The sequence below is a fragment of the Hemisphaericaspora subhashii genome, assembly GCF_019202705.1.
Source record: "Hemisphaericaspora subhashii strain CBS 10753 chromosome Unknown scaffold80, whole genome shotgun sequence".
Lineage (NCBI taxonomy): Eukaryota > Fungi > Ascomycota > Pichiomycetes > Serinales > Debaryomycetaceae > Hemisphaericaspora > Hemisphaericaspora subhashii.
This window is the reverse complement of record NW_026057216.1, coordinates 1-23,712: the sequence shown is the minus strand read 5'-3', so window position 1 is coordinate 23,712 and position 23,712 is coordinate 1. Positions and strand designations below refer to the sequence as shown.

The 23,712-nt window shown below is 35.5% G+C and overlaps 11 protein-coding genes across 11 annotated transcripts; 5 read left to right on the top strand and 6 right to left on the bottom strand. All coding sequences in view use genetic code 12, as the record gives it.

Annotated features, from left to right (window-relative positions):
* Positions 1-49: 49 nt before the first annotated feature.
* On the top strand, positions 50-928 carry GOA1 (Goa1p; the record flags this gene model as incomplete). Its single annotated transcript, XM_049405009.1, has 1 exon — positions 50-928. The coding sequence occupies one exon, from the start codon at positions 50-52 to the stop codon at positions 926-928; it is 879 nt and encodes a 292-aa protein (XP_049265286.1).
* A 77-nt stretch (positions 929-1,005) lies between these two features.
* Positions 1,006-2,016, bottom strand: J8A68_001362 (metalloendopeptidase; the record flags this gene model as incomplete). Its single annotated transcript, XM_049405008.1, has 1 exon — positions 1,006-2,016. The coding sequence occupies one exon, from the start codon at positions 2,014-2,016 to the stop codon at positions 1,006-1,008; it is 1,011 nt and encodes a 336-aa protein (XP_049265285.1).
* Positions 2,017-2,264: 248 nt separating this feature from the next.
* Positions 2,265-3,176, bottom strand: J8A68_001361 (uncharacterized protein; the record flags this gene model as incomplete). The annotated part of the gene is made up of 1 exon (XM_049405007.1): positions 2,265-3,176. The coding sequence occupies one exon, from the start codon at positions 3,174-3,176 to the stop codon at positions 2,265-2,267; it is 912 nt and encodes a 303-aa protein (XP_049265284.1).
* Positions 3,177-5,275: 2,099 nt separating this feature from the next.
* J8A68_001360 (uncharacterized protein) lies at positions 5,276-5,866 on the bottom strand (the record flags this gene model as incomplete). Its single annotated transcript, XM_049405006.1, has 1 exon — positions 5,276-5,866. The coding sequence occupies one exon, from the start codon at positions 5,864-5,866 to the stop codon at positions 5,276-5,278; it is 591 nt and encodes a 196-aa protein (XP_049265283.1).
* Positions 5,867-6,061: 195 nt separating this feature from the next.
* Positions 6,062-8,146, top strand: J8A68_001359 (TFIIH/NER complex subunit; the record flags this gene model as incomplete). The annotated part of the gene is made up of 1 exon (XM_049405005.1): positions 6,062-8,146. One exon carries the CDS (start codon positions 6,062-6,064, stop codon positions 8,144-8,146), a length of 2,085 nt encoding a protein of 694 aa, XP_049265282.1.
* A 109-nt stretch (positions 8,147-8,255) lies between these two features.
* J8A68_001358 (uncharacterized protein) lies at positions 8,256-8,645 on the bottom strand (the record flags this gene model as incomplete). The annotated part of the gene is made up of 1 exon (XM_049405004.1): positions 8,256-8,645. One exon carries the CDS (start codon positions 8,643-8,645, stop codon positions 8,256-8,258), a length of 390 nt encoding a protein of 129 aa, XP_049265281.1.
* Positions 8,646-9,067: 422 nt separating this feature from the next.
* Positions 9,068-9,678, top strand: ECM1 (Ecm1p; the record flags this gene model as incomplete). The annotated part of the gene is made up of 2 exons (XM_049405003.1): positions 9,068-9,080; positions 9,140-9,678. 2 exons carry the CDS (start codon positions 9,068-9,070, stop codon positions 9,676-9,678), a joined length of 552 nt encoding a protein of 183 aa, XP_049265280.1.
* A 188-nt stretch (positions 9,679-9,866) lies between these two features.
* On the top strand, positions 9,867-13,047 carry J8A68_001356 (calnexin; the record flags this gene model as incomplete). The annotated part of the gene is made up of 2 exons (XM_049405001.1): positions 9,867-11,614; positions 11,898-13,047. The coding sequence occupies 2 exons, from the start codon at positions 9,867-9,869 to the stop codon at positions 13,045-13,047; spliced, it is 2,898 nt and encodes a 965-aa protein (XP_049265279.1).
* Positions 13,048-14,741: 1,694 nt separating this feature from the next.
* J8A68_001355 (PGA30) lies at positions 14,742-15,404 on the top strand (the record flags this gene model as incomplete). The annotated part of the gene is made up of 1 exon (XM_049405000.1): positions 14,742-15,404. The coding sequence occupies one exon, from the start codon at positions 14,742-14,744 to the stop codon at positions 15,402-15,404; it is 663 nt and encodes a 220-aa protein (XP_049265278.1).
* A 3,210-nt stretch (positions 15,405-18,614) lies between these two features.
* On the bottom strand, positions 18,615-20,162 carry J8A68_001354 (uncharacterized protein; the record flags this gene model as incomplete). Its single annotated transcript, XM_049404999.1, has 1 exon — positions 18,615-20,162. One exon carries the CDS (start codon positions 20,160-20,162, stop codon positions 18,615-18,617), a length of 1,548 nt encoding a protein of 515 aa, XP_049265277.1.
* Positions 20,163-23,198: 3,036 nt separating this feature from the next.
* Positions 23,199-23,712, bottom strand: J8A68_001353 (uncharacterized protein; the record flags this gene model as incomplete). Its single annotated transcript, XM_049404998.1, has 1 exon — positions 23,199-23,712. A coding segment is annotated over one exon (514 nt), but the record flags the coding sequence as incomplete, so codon positions are not given.

The following is a 23,712-nucleotide window of genomic DNA, read 5'->3' as shown; positions in this document are numbered from 1 at the left end:
TCAAAATCAAAGAAAAGGCTGAAGACAATACATAGACGCCAGTGAGAAGATGATACGACCAGCGACAACACTCCCTCGACGTTTTAACCAAACCCTTGCAAGACGCTCTCTCTTCACGCGTCCTCCACCTCCACCTAGATCCTCATACATCGCCAACAAAACCTACCCAGCCATAATCTGGCACAATCTAATCCCCACCAAATTAAAATACCTCGCCACTATCGGTATCGCATCTTGGCCAGTTGCACACGCCCATCCAAACACAGTCATCATATTAGGTCCACCATTATTATTAGGTTCATATTTCGGATATAAAAAATTTCGTCATTTCCAATATTTATCCAATTTGAAAAGAATTGGAATTGATTATATGAACAAAGATGAGATTGTCAGATTTGAGAAATATGACGAAACTAGTGTTGAGAATGTGATGAATGGGATTGAGAATGAATTTGATTGTTTGAAGAGACAGGTGATTGATGTCGTGGAGGGGCGGATTGTTGAGTATATTGCGATGAATGATGGTGCGAAGGACAATAATGTGCTTTCATTGTTTATGGATGAGAATGATCAGTTTCTGATTAATATTTCTGAGAATGAAATTGAGACGTGGATGACTAGTCAGGCTGAGGTTTCAGATTTGGTTGAAGGGGAGGATGAGGGAAAGATGGTTAAAACTGGGTTTATGAAGTTGTCACTTCCATTTTATTCAAGGGGTGATGCAGAGAGTAAGAAGAGATTGGGTACTATTCTGGTGTATTTGTTGCAAGTACCTCCTACTGAGAATAATGACCAAGATTATAAAATTGGAATTGAAATCACTCCATTATCATGGTTTAAACCAAAATCATTGTATTTCTCAGAATTACCCGGCAAAGGGATTTTCAAAAGTAAACTCCATCAAAAGGTCAAACTTGAAGATCAATAGAAAGCAAATAGATTTAAAACACTGTCTTGTATATATACACGTAACAAACTAGCTAACTAACTAACTTATTTATTAATTTACAATCTTCCACGACCAAAGAAATTCCTACTAAAATTCTCAAATCTTCCATAATCGTAACATCCAGAATTCTCACGAATACTTCTCAATTCAGGCATCCATTTCTTAATATCATCAATTCTTTTAGTCGTATTCGGATGAGTCGAGAAAATATCCGATACTGGGCCCCTCATAGCCATGCCACCAAATGATTTCTCTGCCGATTTCATCCTATTCCAAAACCCAATCGCACTTTCTGGTTGGAAACATGCTCTCGCCATCAATTCACACCCGATCCGATCTGCTTCTGATTCCATCTCTCGTGAGGCTGGCATGGTTAGGAGCCCATTTATCAATAAGTCATTAAACCATGAAATGCCAGTTACACTGTACAACAAAGTTGAAATCAAGATGTAGAATGGCTGGGCCGATAATTGTTCCAGGGAATGCTGGGCTAATTGATGTGACAATTCATGGGCCAACACAGTAGCCAATCCTTGATCATCTTCACAAATGGGGATGATTGAACTAAAGACGAATATTTTTCCATTGGGTAATATGAAAGCATTAGGAGGCATAGAACTATCTGCAGCTATGATGTTGATTTCCCAGTCGAGATTCTGGAGGTGTTGCTTGTGATCGGGGTCTTGGACGGCAGTGGCAAATGCAACTGATAATAATCTGTTCATGACATTTGAGACTTTGGCATATAAAGGATGATTATGGGGGATGATTTTGGATTGGTATTGGTAGTGGATTTGTTGGTATGAGTAATCACCTATTTTCCGTTCTAGCGAATATGGGATCCATATAAATCTACGACGATGAGTGAATGGGGCTTCATTTTGGTTGTATAAATAGAATGCTAAAAACCCGGCTCCAACATATAAAGTTTTCCTATTTTTTAAGAAATTGAAATATGAGGTTGAGAAATGCGAGGGTGATGCATTGTCGAATCGCTTGTATGTGGCGTAAGTTCTTCTCAAAGGCGGATGGAAGAACAATCGTCTGGTTGAGGCCGTTCTGAACATAGTATTGCAGGAGATGTGGAGAAGAAGAGAAAGAAAGATGTGGACAGACCCAAAACTACGCACCAGAAAAATACCACTGAACCCGTGCCAGGTAGAACGGGGGAATGGGACTAGGAGGGCGAGATCAAGCAGTTAGAGGTGCACAAATAAGATCAGAAGCGTTAGAACTACAGTAAAATCATTCTTATCATGAATCCCAAATTCACTTATATCTATACAACATAATACAAACTTCATTCCAACTTAATTTATATCTCCCGCGCATGTATGTCATTCTCTTTCTCACCTCGTACCTTCGTTGATTCAATATTATTCACATCATCAACAGGTGGAGCTTGATAAGTGAAATGATCATTAATTGCAGTAGTCTGACTAATCAAATAATTATTAATCAACTCGCTACTAGAATTATTATAATTTGAGTATCTTGATTTCAATTGTACTTTAGTTGCTTTACTTGGTAATTTTTCAAAAAATTGTGGACCATGTAATTGTTTCGCCAACATATCCAAATCCCCTCCATTTCCAGTAGTACTTACAGATCCAGAGTCTACTCCTGATCCGGAAGTTACCGGGGCCATTACTGTTGCTTGTGGTGGAGGACTTGGTAACAAGTACAGAAGCATTGAGGTCGTGTCATTGTTATTTGATATTTCTGTAAAATTAGTGAGATCTGCAGTTGAGGCACGAGCAGATGGTTGGCCTGATGTTGGCTGGTTTGCGGATTGTGGGAGCACCGGAATAAATGTTTCATAGAAATCATATACCGAGGGTTGTCTTGCTGGTGGCGGTGAGTGATTATTTAACTTTGATGAGGGTATGTGTGCTTGGTGTGGAGGTGGTTGTAATGGTTGTTGTTGATCACTTGAAGATGATCCATTAGATGAGTCTGTGCCGAGCACCCTTTCGAATTGTAGATATGTACTTGAATTTTCAACTTTGTCAGCACTACCATCATATTGTTTATGTCGATGCAAAGCTTCATGGAATTGAGTAAATGATTGATCATCTTGTAATTCTATGTCTATATCAGTACGATCCAAATCTTCTCTTAATTGTTTTCGTTGATTTCTGATCCAGAATATGGCTATTACCCCGATGATTACTACCGATGGTATTCCAACAGCCAAACCAACTGTCAAACCTTGCGTATCTCCCATTGTGGAAATATGTTATGTTATATATAATGTGTTACTGCTCGAGGATATCTAAGCTTTTCTTTTCTTTTTCGAATTAAAGCTGATCAGGTTCGCTAGATCTTTGGTTTTATCTCAAAGGGAGAGAGATCTCTGTATCTTGCCTATTAGGGGGGAAATAAGGGTGTGGAATTATCAAACCGGATTTTTTTTTCCTCGAAACGTTGCTCCTCGTCCCTATTATTGTTTGTTTATTATGTGATGCGTGATAGCGGTTATTAGTCAACTATAGTAAAATTCCTGTTAATGGAAGGTCTGTTGTTAATAGCGAATGTAATAAATAATTAAAAATAAACTACCTCTCCAATATCAATGAAATTAACACCTGGTTTGAAATGAGTTTTTAAATAAAACTAAAAAATTAATTTGAAATAAATTCAAATTTGAAATAAAAAATTCCCAAATGAAAAAAAATGAAAATCTATTTTTACGGAAGAATCCTAAAAATAATTAATAATGAAAAAATATATTCAAAAATGGTTGAATATAAAAATCCCCCTGTTAATTTTATGAGGAAAGGTAGTCTAGAGAAGGCAAGCGACTATATATGAAGTCAATGTAATCAGAAGAGTTTAAAATATAGAAAACCGATTTTTGACAGAATGATTTAAAAGTTCCACTGAAAGTTTATTCTTTCCCATTATTCCAAATAAAATTCTACTACAACGGCTTAAAAAAATGACAAAGAAACCTCTCTTTTTCTAGCCTTATTTTCTCTTTCTGGAACACCTCCTGACCTAGTTTCTATTCGGTAGCTCGGTATTCATGGAAATTAGTCAGAATATGGTCAAGAAAGTGTGCGTCAATTGTCTGTGCGTAAGAAGGGTTCGAAGGGCGGTTCTGTCATATTTCCAGGTTATATGCAGTCAGCTCATTAGAATTCTATTTTTGGAAACTTTAATTTAAAATTTAACGCTTAAACTTTAATTATAGCTTTTTATGATACAAAACTGAAACCATTGTTCACTCGATGAATTGGTATACGCTATCACTAGAACATATAGCAGTAATAAATCACAGGTGAATTCTATGTTGATTCGTTACAACTCTCAATGGTTGCTTTCCATCTCTGAAATCTTTTGGGTCAGTAAAAATTCCAGTTTGCAATCCTTTGTGAACCAAATGGTGGATCTCCATTGTTTATTATAAGGAGATAATAAAAAAAATATGTCTCTAAACCGGCACTCCTTTGTTGAACTAGTTTCAGCATATTATGTCCTTAAATAGTTCTGGAATGCATGGATCAATCAAGGAAGCTGAAATATGGCTTAAAACACGTTTGAAAATTCAATTTGCCTTGTTAACGCGTATTGGCAATTTGGAATAGAGTAGAGGAGGCTTCAATACTTTGATAGCATACTGTACGATATGGGCTACTCCAAAGGTGATGCGTTGCTTTAAACTAGCTATACGTATTGGCTTTGCGACCAATCTAACCTATCTCACTACCAAGTGTCAGTTTTGCAACCAGAGCTTCACAGTTGAGCCCAAACCTTGCGTTGTTAAAAGGCTCTCACGTTTCTACGAGAATGAATCAATTGTCTTTTAGTTTAACAGGAGTGCTGTCAACCCCCCTGTGGGGGGGTCACTTCAATCGTTTTCTCGAGAATTGATCTCGCCTGAGAAATTTTGCAGCAAAATAGACCCACTAAATATCAATCTACTACGGAGGACGCCAATACGAGAAAACTTATCAGAGAGTGTGAGAGCAGTGCTTCGGCAAATACTGGCTGGGATTTATATATGCTGGTGGATTTGAAACGAATTAGAAATAGGTTGTAAGTACTTGCCAACTGATCACCGAGCTTACAAACACACGTCAGTCAGGAGTAGAAGCCGAAGTCTACTCCGAATAAGGTGGGTCTTCCTCAAACGAGCTTCAATTGACGCAGTTGCCAACACCAGGAATAACCCGTTTGTTTAATTGTACGAAAGGGTTGCATAGGTCTACACTCTTGATACACTTCTTTGTTTTAATCTGATACTTGACATTTATTTACTGAATTGATTATCAAATCTAAGTTCTTTTTCTATATACAAGTCCATTCACCCCTTAAAATAATCTAAAGAGCAAATTGCACATCTGGATCCTTAAGCAAATCATAATCAACAAGCTTACCATCCTCTTCCTTAATTTCCAACAAGAAATGATGAATATCAAATGGATTCATCTTTGATTCTCTAGTAGCTTTCAATTTCAATCTTCCGGTCCCTTTATCACCTTTGACACTAAATACAATATCAATATTTCCTCTAACAGTATTCAAAGGCCCACTAATCCATGGGAAACTATTCAGAAAATCAATACCTTCACCTAATCGTTCGTTAGCGATTTTTGATCTTCTCACGAAATATAAGGTGGATGTAATAATTGGAGATCCGGTTTTTTCATAATTGAAAATCATAGCAAGCATGGCAGTTAATCCAATTGCGTAGACTACCATATAACGACGATTGGTTTTCTTTTTGGCAAAAGGATCAGGGAATTCACGGTCAACTGTAACTTGACGGTGGTGTTGAGGTTGTTGGGGATTTTGTTGTTCATTTAAGATACGGGTTGATTGATGAATGGTTCTACAAATTATGGAACTGATTGGTTTGATGCTTGTGATTCTCTTATTGAGAATATTGGCTGTCAATCTTCTGGATAACATCTTAGGGCTTTGGTTATGGGATGGTTGGTTGTGTAACTGGTGCTGACAATTTGTAATTATTTTTTTTTCTTCAGACGGATCTCGTACCATCATTTGCCCCGACTGTCGCACTAGAAATTTCAAAAATCTGATGAGACTTTGACTTATTTTGTTCTACAGCTTTTTATCCATTGAGAAATTATCATCAACTGAACTATGGATTTTGTTAGAGGGGCATGTTCAGTAGACAAAGTAGGAGGCGTGGTAGCCATCCGAGAAGATCTAGCTCCCCTGATTCTTGAATGGAAAGCAGTTGAAGAAGATAAATCAATCTCCATCCCGCTTAATTCCTTAAAATTCTTACAAAGTACAAAGGAATCTAGTCCAAAAATGATGCTTAAAGTTATATATAAACTAAGTGAAGATGATGAAGAGAAGTCGTTCAAATTGACATTTACTAATCGACCAACTATGAATAGCATCAAGGATTCACTTCAAGCGATCGTATCTAGATCAAGAACGAGAGTGGAAGGAACCGCAACTCCACAACCGGAACTAACACCCAGACCTTCTTCATCCGCAGCAGCATCAGGAGCAGCACCAGCATCTTCATCTCCAGCATCGCGTCCAGCAAGCAGAGCCTCGTCGTCGTTTACATTCAACACCAGCCCACAAGCATTGTCTGATGCCAATCTATTAAAGAATTTCGAACTACAACAAAAATTATTATTAGAAGATAGAGTTCTACGTGACAGATTCACAAAATCAGTGATTGAACATCAATTATCCCCCCAGGTCTTTTGGTCAAGTCGATTGAATCAATTACGAACATTTGCATTAACCATATCACAACATCGAGGTCCCTATAATGTATTATCCACTATCAAACCAGTTGCTACCTCTGATAATCAAGTGAATGTGAATGTGACTCGAGATACCATTGATGAAATATTTGAGATCTATCCGGTTATTAAGAAAGCATTTAATGATTTAGTTCCCCAGAAATTCTCCGAGGGGGAATTTTGGTCAAGATTTTTCAATTCGAAATTGTTTAGAAGATTAAGGGGGGATAAAATAAATCAAACAAATGAGAGAGGGGATGTTATTTTGGATAAATATTTATACATAGATGAGAGATTTATCGAACAAGATATTAAGGATAATGAATCCGGGGACACATCATCACAAGCTGGAGGAGCTAAGAAGAAACAGAAGAACAAGAAGGATACAATCGATGACGAGCAAGAACAGATTAAAAAACTTGTAAAACAGAAGCAGCAAGAACAACAGAATAAAGAAGCCACTGTTGCAAAAGTCCATAAATTTCTAGATTTGTTAGGGAATCAAGAAGATAATTCGCAAAAAAGAGGGAATAGACCCGACTTCACAATGAGATACGAAGAAGATGATATTAAAAGTAAAAAATCCAGTACGGGTGAGAATGAAATGATTATCTTAATGAAGAATATGAATAGATTATCTTCCAAAATGATGAGTATGAGTAGTTCTGTGAATAATGAAAAGGATGAACCCGGTGCAGATGGACTTTCTTCATGGGAAGTGAAGGAATATCAAGAGGAATTGGATTTACATGATTTGAATGAGATTGAGGATTTACGGTTTATAAAGATTAATATTGATCCAAATATGGCTAGTAGTAACCCTAAGAATGATACCAAAACTAGTGATATCACCGACGATCAACTACAGGAATATTTATCCAATCAATTTAATATGAATCAAGTGTTTGAATTGAGAGATACTTATCAATCTAAGACGCAAGAGATTGAAAAGACATCAGCTGAGATTTCTGCTATTAGTAAACAAAATTTCAGGACATTTAAGCTTATAAACAAGGAAGAATCAAAAGGGGTTGAACCAACATTGAGAAACCTTGTTCCTAAATCATTAGCTCAGGAGATCATTACCCACAACATCACCGTGGTTGAGTTTTTGTCACATTTCTGGAAACTCTTTTTACATGAGAACAATCCAACGCAATTAAAGAAGATTTTCGTCAGTTTAAGAAATTGCAAAAATTCTTTAGTGGAATTAAAGAAGAAGGCCATGAATATATTTAATGAGATGGAGGTTGTTAAAAATAACGAAAAGGTAAAAGACAAGATTGAAAAGGATTTACAACATTGTCTTGAGCCCATGGAAGTAAGTCTTGACAAGGCGATTAATGAGTATGTAAATGCCGTCCGTAGTCAACAACAACAACAACAACATGATGAGAAAGAGGATGAAGGTACTACACCTGAAATCAATGAGCATGGCAAACGACCTCTACCTGCGTAAACGATAGACAATATATATAAATAAATAGCATAATTATATTATAATTTTATACATCTATTCTATAAATATAGTACAAAATAATTAGTGGGGAGTAAAGGCATAAAAATTCTCATAACTGGCATAACAAAGTACTCCATTCATACTCATCAACATCCAAAGCCTGAACCAACTGGCAATCAAAGAAACTGTTAAGCATCATCATGAATTCCTTCCATACGCCCAATTTCGACCTTGAAATCATACATAACATATTCTCAATCCCGAAATTGTCAGCGAGTAAATCTGCCAATGATGCAATAAGCTCTCTGGATATCCTGGAAGTAATCAACAGAATACTGGAATCATCAAATACCATCACAACTTGTTCTGGTTGTTGTAAAAACACACCATAAATTTTGACATTTTCTTCTACAAATTCGATAACTAATGTCCTTTTCTCGCGAATTTGTGCTTGGTGGATGGGTTTAGGTAAGTTTGGGGGAATTGCGAAGTCAAACATACCACTTTATGCCCATGTCCAGGCTAGTAAGATTATTATTCTGAGTTGGTTTGCGTGATTGTGAATATTGATTTGAAATTAAATTATTTGAATTTGATATTTGATTAAGATTCATTTTTGAGGAAATTTTCTATTTAAAAGGTAAAGTGTTTGGTTAGGACTAACTGGTAGAAGAAAGAAGGAAGAGTAAAAGGATGTGGGTTGGCGGTGGTTTGTACGTCATGAATGATTTTAGCTTTTGAAGATATAGATGCGCATGTGTTCTTTCCTAATATGGACATGATGAATGCGCGTGTTTTTTGTCCCTTCTGAAAAAAATTATTTTTAATTTTTCCGTTTAGGGCTTCTCTTAATGAAAAATAAAGCGATGAGATCAAAAGCATACTGATAAGAAGGATAGCACCGCACCCAACATATTTACAATGGCAAAGAAGAGTATGTATTACATTTACTAGAATAGACCACTTAGAGTAACTTGTACTAACCCCAGCAAGTTTCTAAACGTAGTAGAGCAGCAAGAAGAGGGCTTGTGGATAATGACGAAGGAGAAGCTAGTTCATTAGCATCAATACCAAAACCAGAAAACGATGATGTCAAGAAATCAATTATCAGAACCACAATCAAAAATGAAAACTTATTAGCTAAAAAGATGGAGAATTCTAAAATCAGAAAGTCAAATAAGAAGAAAACTTCTGCTTTGAAACATAAAGTTGAAAGATCAGATAAATTAACTGGAGTATTGGCCACTAAAATTGAACAAAGTATAGCTAGAGCCAAATATGTCCAAAATGCACGTAAATCAGGTTGGGAACAGATTAATAAGACTATTACTATTAAGAATGATATGGCAGAAGAGATCAAGTCTGCTTCAGTGGAACCAGAAAAGACAGTAGAAGAAATTGAAAAAGATGCAGAAGATGAATATGTTAGACAATTTTATGGTAATGATGCCACGAATGAAGAGAAGGATGATGTGTCAGTTCGCCCAACATCCAATAACAGATTTGCCTTATTGGATGAAGCTGAAGCTTGATTCTTAGTTGTATATTATTAGTAACAGTGTATATTAGTTTAATAGATTGGATTTTCCATATTGCGACATGAATTCGGCGGCGACGTTTTTGTGCGACATTTGCTGGTTTTTCTGGGATGCGTTTTCCAGCTTTGAAAGAAACTCCGTAGATCAACGGATATTCTCCCTTTCCAATAGCAATCATCAATATGAAAGTGAAGTCAGTTATCTCAATTGCAATATTTTTGGATATTGCTTCAGCGCTCAAGTTCCAACCATTTAATAAATCGCTCCTAAGTGAAGACTCATTTCTTGAACAATTCGACTACAAAGACTTGGCCAATTCCCCTTGGATTTCATCACGAGCCAAAAAGTTCGATGAAGGAAGAGATGAAATCGTTTCATACAAAGGTAGATGGGAAATTGCTCCTCCTGAGGTGTATCCTGGATATGAAGATGACAAAGGGCTTGTATTGAGGTCAAAAGCTGCCCATCATGCCATTGCTAGAACGTTACCGCGTCCAATAGATAATAAGGGCAAGGATCTTGTCTTACAATATGAAGTCAAACTACAAAAAGGGTTATCCTGTGGTGGAGCTTATATTAAACTTTTGGATGTATCATCAGGGTCTGATTATTCGAGATTTAGTTCTGAAACCCCATATCAGATTATGTTTGGTCCTGATATTTGTGGAAGTAATAATAAAATACATTTCATATTGCGTAGGAAGAGTACAGAAGGTTCAAATATCGAGGAAAAACATTTGAAACACCCTCCAATGGCGCGTACTGGTGATTTATCCACTTTGTACACATTGATAATCCATGATAATCAAGATTTCGAAATCAGGATAAATGGAGAAACGGCGAAAGCAGGCAATCTAGTTTCCCAACCTAACTTATTCGACCCAACTTTCTCCCCTCCAAAAGAAATCATAGACCCGGACGACAAACAACCGGCAGATTGGGATGATCGACTCCATATCGCCGATCCAAATGCCAAAAAACCAGCTGACTACGATGCAAAACACGCCCGTCGTTTCATCCCAGATCCAGCTGCCGTCAAACCTGATTCCTGGGATGAAAATGCCCCACGCTACATCCCTGATCCTAATGAAGTTAAACCTGAAGGAGTGCCAGATGACGAATGGAAACCTACTTTACTCATCAATCCCAAATGTCATACATCCGGCTGTGGACCTTGGAATCCACCTCAAATTCCCAACCCTGATTATATCGGACCTTGGTTTGCACCAGAAATCATCAATCCCAATTTCCAAGGATTATGGAAACCAAAAAGGATACCAAATCCGGCTTATTACGAAACTATCCATCCTGGACGAGTAGATAAGCCAATTGGAGGTATTGGATTTGAATTATGGAGTATGGATGCAGATGTCTTATTTGACAATATCTATATTGGACATTCTGTCCCTGAGGCAGAATTGATTGGAAATGCGACATTTGTGACGAAGTTGCAATTAGAATATGAAAATAAGAAATCTGCCCGTCCAAAAGTTAAGAATGAACCTATGAAACCTCCTAAGAGTTTTGACGAGATTATGGCGGATAATGATATTGCTACTTATAAACAATTTATTTTGTTTGTTAGGATGTTTTGGAGGAAGCAATATTTAGAGGTGAAGGATTTTTATTTTGAGTTTATGCTAGATCCTGTGAATTTGATTATGGAGAAGCCAGGTAGGTTTTTCGTTTATGCTACGTTGTTTATGTTTGGTGCTACCTTTGCTTTTGGTATTGGAAGTACGATTATGTTTTTGGTCAGCAATATTGGAGGTTCAGATAGAGAGGAGGAGGGACACGAGGTTGTGGCAGAAGAGAAAGAAGACAGCAACGATTCTCCTCGTATAGAAATACTTGATGAAGTTATAGGAGAAGAATCAACGTCTGTTAAACAATCAGAGAATGATAATGTTCGTAAGAGATCGGTAGTATAGTATGCGTATGCATATGTAGATGTATAGGTCGTGTAAAAATGTCAAATCATACTTCAAAGTTTTGAAACATTATACAAAGAAGGTTTTTTAAAAATCTTTTTTTCTGTGTGATGATGTCATGGGGAAGAAAGGGAGTTGCGAAGTAGGGGGTCGTGGGTTGAAACATGTAATTACTTGAAATTAAGATCTACAACCAGATCTCACTAACCCCAGATATAAATAGTCACTAAAACGAAAGTCATAAATTAGAAATAGAAACATATAATTGCCATCCATGTCTAGTGAAAATACCCCATTAATACCCATTGATCCTAATACGGTCACTCACTTGACCTTGGTCAAACCGAAAAACTACAACTGGGGAAGAAGATTTAGATTCATCGTACTCTTCCCCTCGATCTTACTTATCATAGCCTTATTACTCATCAAATCTTTTTCCCAACCAGGCAGTTCCATCTCCAATATCTATGGACCCAGCCTCAATCTCCGTATCTACACCAATAACATTCGATTCGACAACAAACGGCATCCTGATGAATTCGAACGACCTTGGAAAACGAGAAAAGTCCAAGTCATTAACTCAATAGATTTCCATACATCCTTCTTAGGCCATGCTAATGTGGTATGTCTCCAGGAAGTCCTCCATAATCAACTTGAAGATATCCTCGCTGGATTAAATCAAAACCATGAAGGATGGACGTTTTATGGAGTAGGACGTCTGGATGGAAATATGTCAGGAGAATACGCTCCTGTATTATTCAAAACTGGTGAATGGAGAATATTAGAAAATGCAACGTATTGGTTAAGTGAGACTCCTTGGAAGCCCAGTCGTGGATGGGATGCGGCATTGGAAAGAATAGTTACTATGGTCACGCTTCAATCTAGATTAAATCCATTGATAAAAATAAACGTATTCAATACTCATTTTGACCATCGAGGGAAATTGGCTAGGAGAATGAGCTCAAAATTGATAATTGATAAGATGGAGAATTATAATGATTATCCTTCATTTTTGTGTGGAGATTTCAATACACAACCAAAAGATGAACCATATAAGATATTGAAAGATGCTGGATTTAAAGATAGTAGAACTTTGGTAGATTGGAAGTATTCATATGGCCATGAAACTACTTTTACTGGGTTTAATAGAGAAAATGAAGCAAATACTATTATTGATTATGTGTGGTCGCCTTATTTCACTAGACCAAACTTCAAGGCGGACGACAATGATGCGGAGAATGGTAATGGGGATGGCCACAATGATCAAGATGCATTCAAAGTTAATAATTTCTTCAATTTGGAACATCATTTGTACTATGATATTATGTTGGAACAATTTGGGATTATGCATAATTATTTTAAAGGGTTTTATTTTTCAGACCATAGGCCAGTTGTTGCTACTTACGAAATCAAAAGAACCAGAATATTTTGATACAATGGTACTGTACAAATGCCTCTTATTTTTATATAAGTTGTACTCTTTTAAAGCTTGCAATTTCATATTTTTAACATGTTTTTAATGATTTTGGATTGTAGATTGATTGCGCTTCCAAATAGGGAACCAACTCTTCCAAATTGGTTTTTGCTAAAAATATTATTTTTTAAGCCCAAATAATAAAAATAATTGAACAATTCCGGTCGCGGGGCTTTCTGAATATTCAGTTAAGCGAGGGCTTCTATGGCTACCACTAGCAAAATACAATAATTGTAAGAATGAATAAGTCATAAATCATAAAATTCTGTAGAACCTGGAAAAAAGACAAAGTAATCGAAACTGGGTTGAAACCTTAAGCATTTTGTAGACAATTTCATGGGGGCCGTATTGGTAATCTGGGCAATTTGATTGGCTCCGGATTATTCACGCAGAAAAACCTTCTTGTTGTATAGACAAAACCCGTAGAATTGTTAGGCTTCCAAGAACACATTTGCAATAGAGTATTATAAACTAAAATTCCTACAAGAAACATCATCAGTGCGATTCGTCAAAACCTGTCAGCTACAAACGTTTAGAGTTCTTGTAAGTTATGAGACCAGAAGTTTAATAAATACGATTCTAAATACTCGTGACCATTTAACGTGCTTTTTATAAAAAGTGTGGTATTACAAGAGAATTTATAAGTTCTTGTCGGGGAGTTTCTTGGTAAAAATAAAGAAAAAAGAGAAATAGAACCTGTTCCCGTTGCCGTTTAGCTTAAGCATATGGCCATCGTTAATTAAAGTAATGAGGTTCTCTTCTGATAAGGTTGCAACTTTGGCGCTATCATTTAACTTTTTCTACTGAAACGAAGCCAAGAAAAGAACAATAAACTAGCCAAGTTTAAAACTTGCTAAATGTAGAGTGTGAATTTCTAAAAATAGATAAAGCTTGTCTTTTGTCTTAATGTAACTACTACATGAATTTTAAGATTTCAAAACACATAATAATGATGTCAATAACGCACCAAGTTATTGAACTTTTCTTAATCGACATGGTAACCATACGTGTAAATGCACAATTAGGCACTTTCGTGTATTATTTAATGCTTGTAGTTTAAAATTAATTTGTGTAAACAACAAGGGGGGGACACTTCGCTTACAAGTCGTGATCATATAGAGTTTGGTTTTTTTTCTTAATTGCTTGTTTACTTTTACAGTACAAGCAAAAATTTAATTGTTTATACTCAAAAAAATTTTATCGTAAGATACACAGGTTTCGAAGTTATGGATACTTTTCAACAGAATGCTACTAATTCCATTTACATTTTCAAGAAACTTTTCAGGTCTTACATCAAACTGTTTGCATGGAAGTGATGGAATTGTCGCCAAAAGTCAGTCCATACGTCAGGAAAAAAAGAAAACAATGGATTTTTTAAGAATATTTTTAGAACAATAAAATAATTTATAAGCATAAATAATATTATTTTTTAAAATTTATTTTTATTTCTAAATTTAGACCCAGATTTCAGCTTTTAGATTCCACATTTGTAATGTTTTGGAACTTCCTAGGGAGTATGAGAAAAAGTATTTAGGAACCACATTTCCCCCAATTTCCAAAGTTTCAATTTTTTTTTATACTTTCTTTCCTTTCCTCTTTTTCTTTTATCATCAACATATATTTGTTTTCAATATATCCACGTTCGCTTTAAAATGAAATTCACTTTAACTTCCACATTATTATTTGTTGCATCTGCTTTAGCTGATGTTATCCCAATCCAATTGATTGCCAGATCTGAATCTGCAGAAGTTAATTCAAAAGGGTTATCTTCCATCCATGAAGGTGCTGGTATCAACTACTTCTTCTTAGGAACTAACGCACAAACATTACAATACGATGAGGGTGCTAAAGTTATCTTCATTTCTCTTTCATCTGATCAACCAAACTCAAACCAATATTTTGCCATTGAAGGTAATGTCTTACAATTGACTGTCGCTGCTCAACCATTATCAGTTGAATTTGATGCTGATGGATATGCTGTTTTCGCAGGTTCTAACAGCATTTATGCCCTCATGAACATCAACGATCCATACCGTTATTCTGAAACCTCATACGCTGTGGTTTCATATCCAGAAGGTGCTCCAGAAGGTGCTATCCCAATTAGAATTGCCCTTGCCGGTGCTGCTCCATCACCTTCCCCATCACCATCCCCAGAAACAACCACAGAACCTGAATCAACAACCGTACCTCCAGAACCAGCCAAGAACACCACTACTCCAGCTCCAGTTGAACCATCCACTTTTGAAGGTGGTGCCGCTTTAGCCCAAGGTGGTTTAGCTGCTGTTGCTGCTGCTGCCATTGGTTTACTCATGTAAGACTATTGTTTCCTGAGTATTATCTTGATATCAAAGTGGGAAATTTTATACTTTCTAGGGTTTTAATTTTTATCATTTTCGGATTCGGTATTATATTGTTTTTAATACAGTTTTAAGTTTGTTTATTTGTTGAAAAGAGTTTTGAAGACTCTGATTATTTAATATTTGTATAGTTTTCTATTTTATAATATTAGATAAAAAAGTATCACACTCGTTAATAACTTTTGTTTAATTACATATGTTGATTCTGTTCTTGACATTAAATTGAATAGTCTCCCTGTAAATGCTTAGCTGCTGTTTAACTAAGGCTTAAATCATATACATTTTTTTTAGGAGGATAAACGATCTGAAGAGTTTCGAGGCGAAATTTTTAGGGGGTTAAATCCCCCTTATTTGGATAATGGAAAATAATTTCTATTGTTCAATATGGAATGAAATTTGTAACAATAGAATGCCTTTTCTCATTGTTAATTCGTAGAAAGGTAGGATGTTAAACCAGATTCTCCGAGATCTGCTTATAAAATAAACGTTTTTTTTTGTTTTTTTTTTGCAAAACACAGTATAAATACATTTATTAAAAATTAATTAAATATTTCTATACATAATGAAATAATAAAAACTGTTCTATGGAGGAAAGTACAAGACTAGAACCCCCGTTATATATTTTCTTTTTTTAGGGTTAAAGAGTGAAGTTATCAGAGTATGTTTTATAATAGTTAATCCATCTTTTAAGCTCTTCATCTGAGGGCTGGCTCCGTCAATCTGATTCGTTGTCGGACTTTTCTAAAATGCTCATTGGCTTTTATGAAACCGTTGATGGATATGATTTCTTTATTCGTTAGTTCATTGTCACAAATAATCGTTCTTAGTTTTAGTGTTCTTTTTCTTGGGCCGAATTTGTGCCATATTTTCTTGGTTATTGGACAGAATGCTAATTTCTGATTCACAACATTGATTCCTTTAATCGATTGTCCACGTAGTTCGCAGAGTATATCTCGACGTTTGTAATGTGTCCAATGTCCAAGGTTCAATCGATGAATTGAACCTATACCTGGGCATTCAGATTTAGCTTCGTCTATTCTTTCAAAAAACTTTCCCCATAGCTATTTGTCTATATCAGCAAACTTTGTCCGACCAGACGGTTTGAGGGATCTCCTTTTCTTTGGTTGATTTTTTCTTGATCGTTTCTTGAAGAAAGTTTTGATATTCGGTTGTTTGAAGAGTTCAAATTCATGCAGTTCCACTGCTTTTTCCAATAGGATGTGAAGCTGGCTTATTTGAATGGTTCGGATTCTAGTTTGCCTTTTGTTTCTAAATTCCTTGACTAGTGCAAACCATGCACAAAGGCAGTGTTTTTCGAAATTATTACATATGTCCTTCTATTGCACTTCTTATATCACTACATTAGGTCCTTGAATTCCTTGAATCACTGAAGCTAGGAAATCAAACCATAATGTGTCTTTAGTTCATGTTGTACTTTTTCTTTTGGTGGGAGTTGTAAATCAACAAAGTCTTGAATTTTTATACGCCATACCGTGTAGTTCCAGTCAGTTTTATTTGTGAGGACGTTGTAGATGATTTTGGCCCTTAAGTCTAGAAGTTGATATGATAGATCGAGTAATCCGAGCCGTCCTTGGTTTTTTAGAACTTGTAGATTCTCGTCTCCAATTCCAGCAAAACTCTTTTTTTAATTGTACTTTTAGTTTCCTTTATTTCTTTTGCACCCATTGGATTGATTACATCTACATCTTGGATAGGATATAAGTATTAAAATCTTGTGCCCGTAAATGGATGGGGAGTAGTCTCATTTCGATTGAATTGAGGTTCTTTGTAATTTGATTGATATACTTCAGCCATTCGAAACCATTATAGGTAATACCCAAGTACTTTTTTTGTTCTTTAGCTTTGTTTACCCATTTAAAATTAGCAGGAAAGGGGTGTCCTTCTTGACAGCATAGTTGTGATTTATTGTAATTTATCACTCCTCCTGATGCCTTCTCGTAGTTTTGTATTGCTTTTTGAAGCATATGAAGATCCAGATTGCCTTTGATAAACACTGTTAAATCATCAGCGTAAGCTAATGTTCTAGCATAATAGTTATTATAAATCCCAATCCCATATTAATTCCATTGGAAAATAAACTTGGCCACATTAAATCACTGGTACGTATTTAATATATGATAAAATATACTAACATAACATTACTTTAATATAAACAACATAAGATATAAGATATATGACATGCCATAAAGCCCGCAATATATGATATAAGAATATGAACTGTACAAGCTGAATAAGATGAAAATAGCAAACAGAATACCTGAAATATATGAATGACTGATACAAGAAAAAGGCAAGTGAGTACATATAGAAAAGAAACAAGAATACTATGAACAAGTCAGAGACCTGATGAGAGGCGATCAGAGATTATTCAAGATTGAGAAAAGACGTGATCAGAGATCACTTGCATGGTCATAGACCAAACGGATGAAAGATGATGTAGGCGTAGCCAGACAGCGCGAGCAGAGCTCACAGACAAATATAAATATACGACAGAGTCCACTTCAAACTAAATATCTCTCTTTATAGAATCTAACCAAATATATATTATACTCTACTACATCAGGTATAACTTGTTAACTCAACTAAACTATGATTAAATATTCAACAAAATAAACAGACAACAACAACCGCAAAAGCAACATGAAACTGCCTCAAGAGAGCTAAACCTTCAACAGAAAGGAGTGGCGTGACGAATATGTCGAGGCTTAATTGTATTGTTTCCGTTCGTAATTTGAGACAATAGACCATATAAGAATATTTTTTATGCATTGGGAGGTTGCAAATACACAAAAATAATTTTAGTGTGCAAGTTTTTTTTTTCAAAACACAGCATATATCCATTAAAATAAACTAAATATTTCTATACACAATTAAATAATAAAAGCTTTTCTATGGAGGAAAGCAAAAGACTAAAGCCCCCTTTATAAAAAACTTTTTGTTGGCTTAAAAATTAAATATATATCATGACCAATAGGGTCAGTGCAAATAGAAGTTTATATAATAATTATCCTGAATGTTTCTATAGATGTAAAATTAAAATATCTATGAAAGTTATTACAAGAGAACGGAATACAAACCAGGCAAAAACAATATTAAACAAGCAAACGCAAACAAACTAACCAGAGTTACAAACGTCTAGCTGGGGATCTAAACTCTATCAGAAGCATTCTTAAGATCACTTTCCTTTGATTTATCATCAGCGGAATCTTCTTCTGTAGCATAAACACTTTCGCTTTCTGCATTTAGATCTGCATTTCTATTTTCAGGGCCAAAGAAAACAACAATCATTATAAAGACTTGAACGGCCAATACGAACAATGTCAATGTCTTACTGTAATCATAAACTTCATCCTCGGCATCAATAGGGAATTTCTCACTCAAAGTGGCTTGAATTGTACTAGTTGCTGAAGAAGCCAAATTACCTAATTGATAAGATACGCCAGTAACGAAAGCCCTAAATTGTGGTGGTGACAATTCTGAAAGATGGCTAGGAACAACACCCCAAGCACCTTGAACTCCGAATTGCATAAAGAAGGCAGTAGCCCACATTGGCTTATAAGCCCAAGGATAAGTTAAAGCAATCGTGAAAAGATTTGCAATTAAAATGGCTGATCTTCTACCAACAACACTGGATACGTGACCAATTATAAGACCACCAACAATAGCACCTAATTTTGCACAAACAAGAATAACAGTTCTCCTATCTTCACCAAAGTGGTATTGCTTTTCCAATAAGGTAGGATATAAATCTTGGGAACCATGAGCTGAGAAGTTGAACCCAGACATCATAAACACCATGAAGATAATAACAAGCCAATAATGTTTGAGTGCCACCTTAGCTTGTGCTTTGAATTCTTTGGCTTTGGAGTTCTTCTCTAATGCTCCAGCTTCAAATCTTTCTTTAATTCTTTGATATGAATCAGTTTCAGGTGTAAACAATCTCCAGATAATCAAAAGAACTGGTGGACCAGCACTGAACCAAAACAATGAACGCCATCCATGAGGAGTGGTGTAAGTAAGTGCACGTTGACAAATTGTTGCAAGCAAGAAACCAAAGGCGTAACCTTGTTGGAAGATCCCTGACAAGACACCTCTAGCAGCAGTAGGTGCATCTGAAAGTGCTTCGGCTGCACAAATACCATATAACCCACCCATAGCAACACCGAAAGTAGCTCTTGTACCAAGGAATTGGGCATAAGTTTTCACAAACCCAGTACCAATTTGAATTATAATCAAAAGACCCAAATTGATAATATAGGGCCATTTTCTACCTCTCATATCACCCATAGCCCCAAAAATAATAGCACCAATAGTTCTCAACATCAACACCAAGGTTAAACCCCAAGAAACTTGTTTAATTGAGACATCTAAACTTTCAGCAATGTTTGAAATATTCAAGGCAGTGGTGAAGTAATCAAAAGCATCCCATGCCCAAGCAAAAAAACCAAGTAAAAAGAAATTCCAATGATGTTTGTTTAAGTGGACGAGTTGTTGGAATGGATTAAATATATCATTCCAGGTGTTCTTGGAGAATTCTTCCTTACCTACCCAAAGACCAGTGAACCTTGTTTTCAAATAAGTTCTAATAACTGGCCAATGAAAACAAGGCTTTTGGATTATGTGTGGACTAGGTTGAAAGTCGATTGACTTTGTAGTATGTATTGTATTATCGTTATTATTAAATGTTTCTTTCATTGTAATATATTATGAAGTAACAGTTTTGTATATCTTACTGACTATCTATGGAATATCAGAATCTATGATATAGAAATAACAGAGAGAGAGATAGAAATATTCATGGAAATGAAGAAGGCCGCAGTTTATTTATACTTTTTTTATTTAATTTTTTTAATTGCAAAAAAATGTAAATGTCACTCGCAACTTTAAAAGCTGGTGATTATTTTTCTTATCAAAAATATTCATTCACGTTTTTCTCAATAATAAAAAGCCTAATATTATTATTATTATTATTAAAAAGGTTAAATTAATAAGGAATGGTGTTTCGGTTATGTTATCCTCTTTTAATAATTCATGATCTTTTCTTAATATTTTTAAATCTTTTATGCCCCCCAGAATAAAAAAATAAGTCTAAATTTCGCCTCGCTCATCACTAAAGATATTTTATTGTCCCCTTATTGTTTTCAGGAAAGGCGCTATCAAATTATTTTACAAGCCAGGTTGTTGTTTTAATTGACCAAACAAAAGTAAGCGTTTCTAGTTCGGGAATATTTGCGCCTCCGATTTATACATCAGATCTAAAACACTGTCACCCTCGTGTAGCTTGGTGCCATTGAAGGCATTAAATAATGTAGATTTACTAATAAATATAGTGTAATCGGATAAGCCCTTCCCGTTTAGCCAATCAATTGGCCATATGGAAAAGAAATGACTCGTCCCTTTTGACGGCAGGAGAAGCTTAAAAAGATTATGCAACAAATGTATATTCTCGTAGATATTCCTGAACATTCCACTGTAGAAGCTCCTAACTAAATCATTTCTTTTTCTATGTCTGGTGCTAAAAATTTTCTTGTCTTTTGTCACTCAAGGGGGAAAAGGTTTCGATCCCGAACTATTTTAGTCGCACCAGAAAAATTTACTTAGAGTAAAAAAGTTACATCAATAAAAACAGGTGACATGTAATTAAAACAAGGGATGAAACTGCTCCTTGTTTGAAAATCATTAGCTGACAATACTTATCTGTTGTGACATTCGTAGATTGATCTCCTTTCGTCTGTATAAATGTTTATTTCTTATCTACGTACTTTTACTTGAAGGCATGTGAATCGAGGTAAAACATCAACAAAAAATAAACGTTTAAGTTATATAACTACCACAAGGGTTGCTAATTTGGTAGATTGACAAATTAAAGTTATTGCATTTCTTTTTCTCGTGTGAAGTTAAGATGAGCTACAGATTTCAAAAAAGATAATCAGGATCCCTTTTTTATCAAAAGAAAATGTAAGCACCTTCTTTGGGCAAAAAGGAGCAGCAGGGATAATAGTCACAACCTCTTTTATCTAACTTTAATCTTAACTCTGCTGACACTCTTGGCTCTTAATCGCATGATCAGAATAGCCCCTCTCATTTGCTATCAGTTTTATTGTGAATGTATGATTTCTTACACCTTGATTCAAATGTCTCGTTACAATTTCTGATAAAAATAAAAATAACCCCACGGGCTACTCCATGGGGAATCAATGCAAGCAAAAGCACTACGTTTCTTTTGAATTCAATCAAGATCTTGTTTAATACCACGTTCAGGTTCGGCATTGCTACCCAGCTGTGCATGGTAGTACACTCAGGTTTATGGCAATGCAGTCAAGACACACGGCACTAAGCTACGGATGTAGATCTTCGAGATTTCAGAGTTTATTAGCTTTCCTTTTTTCTTGAACTTAATTTTTGAATGCAACTCGTGCGGTTGCAAATATCGAAGTAGGATAGGAGTTAAACAAAGGACCAAAGTTAAAAAATCCGTTTGTCTCGTGGGGCAAACCCTCGTCATTTCTTCCTGTGATAATCATGATGACAAATCGGGGTCTTTTGCATTACACACCTGTAATCAATTCTAAATTATCAGCCATATCATCGTCACAACCAGAAACCTTAAATTCAATTTTTCTAGTCTACCACAAAAGTCTCGAGACAAGCCTTTTTAAAAGAATTGAAGCAATGCCCATCGGTGTGCTTTTAAAAGATCAAAAGAAAGAAACAAGAAATTTTTCGATATGTCAGATACTGTACGTTGGAGTGGTCAAAATTCTTTCGGTGCCGTAGTCGAATTAGTAGAACAACAAACTAAAAAAACTTCTGATGCATGCGATCTTTCAAAAGAGATTCGCTAATAATTCTGGTATATGTTCATCCCTTTTCTTTTTATATGGGTGACATATTCAAATCTTTAAATCTTTTCTCCTAGTTAAGTTGGTTGTTCTTTATCTCTTTGAATACAGAATGTTTGCAACAATTTGAAGAAAAAAGCAATTTTAATCTGATCGTATCCTAACATGACTTTTCTTTTTAAGAATTACATTAACTCATAAAGGAATCAGGCCTTTCAATACTACTTCCATTGCCATTGCTTTTATTACTGTGTAAGTCAAGTATAGATTAATCACCATTCATTGGTAATAGCATGATTACAGGACTGAGATATTTTTTATTTGAGCCGCACTTTTATGAGCCATGAGAATGTCATACGTATATCACATGATACCCATGACGTCACCGTATGATTTCAAGAAAACACCGACGCAGGAAAATATTGTGATTTATAAGGAAGAAAATGATATGGAAACCAAGAAAGGAAGGACTTGGAAACAAGCTTGGTTAGTCCTGATAACTGTAGCATTATCAAAATCCTTGGAACCAAAGTATTGATTTAATATACCACCAGCAAACAACGCAGCTACTCACATAATCGGAGACAAGAGGTAATTCAAACGTTCACTTACTATCTTGTTAATCCAATTATGAATATATTGTGATGATTTTGTATCCTATTTGTGAGGATGGCTTCAATTTTTTAATAAGTTCGGAAAATAATAAACACTTTCCCTGGAACTGACTTATCAAAAAATGAAACTAAATTCGAGGGACGCTTTACGAAAGTGTAGTTTGATATCGATAACAGTGTAGAATTATAACATTGCTCAATAAATATACTATAAACTGATAGCTAAAAGAATTATAAAAAAAGAAGAATCCACATAAACAATACGTTCTAGCTGATTATACCTTTTCAACGGTTTCATACTTGTGTGTCTTTTCGTAAATTTCTGGGACAACCAGAGTACCTTGATCAGAATCATAGACTTCGTAAACATCATCTCTTTCAACACCTAATTCTGCGTTTCTGTTTTCTGGACCAAGGAATACAATAATCGTCAAGTATACAATAACGGCAGCACAGAAGATAGCCATGGTCTTACCATAGTCATAAATACCCTCTTCAATATCGATAGGGAAACGTTCACCAATGGTAGCTTCAATAGTTGAAGAAGCTGAAGAAACCAAGTTACCCAATTGATATGAGACACCAGTAACGAAAGCTCTGAATTGAGGTGGGGACAATTCTGAAAGATGGCTAGGAATAACACCCCAAGCACCTTGAACACCGAATTGCATAAAGAAAGCAGTGACCCACATTGGTTTGAAAGCCCATGGATAAATGAAGGCTAAGGTAAAGATGTTAGCAGCAATAATAGCAGTTCTTCTACCAATGAAACTTGACAAGTGACCAACA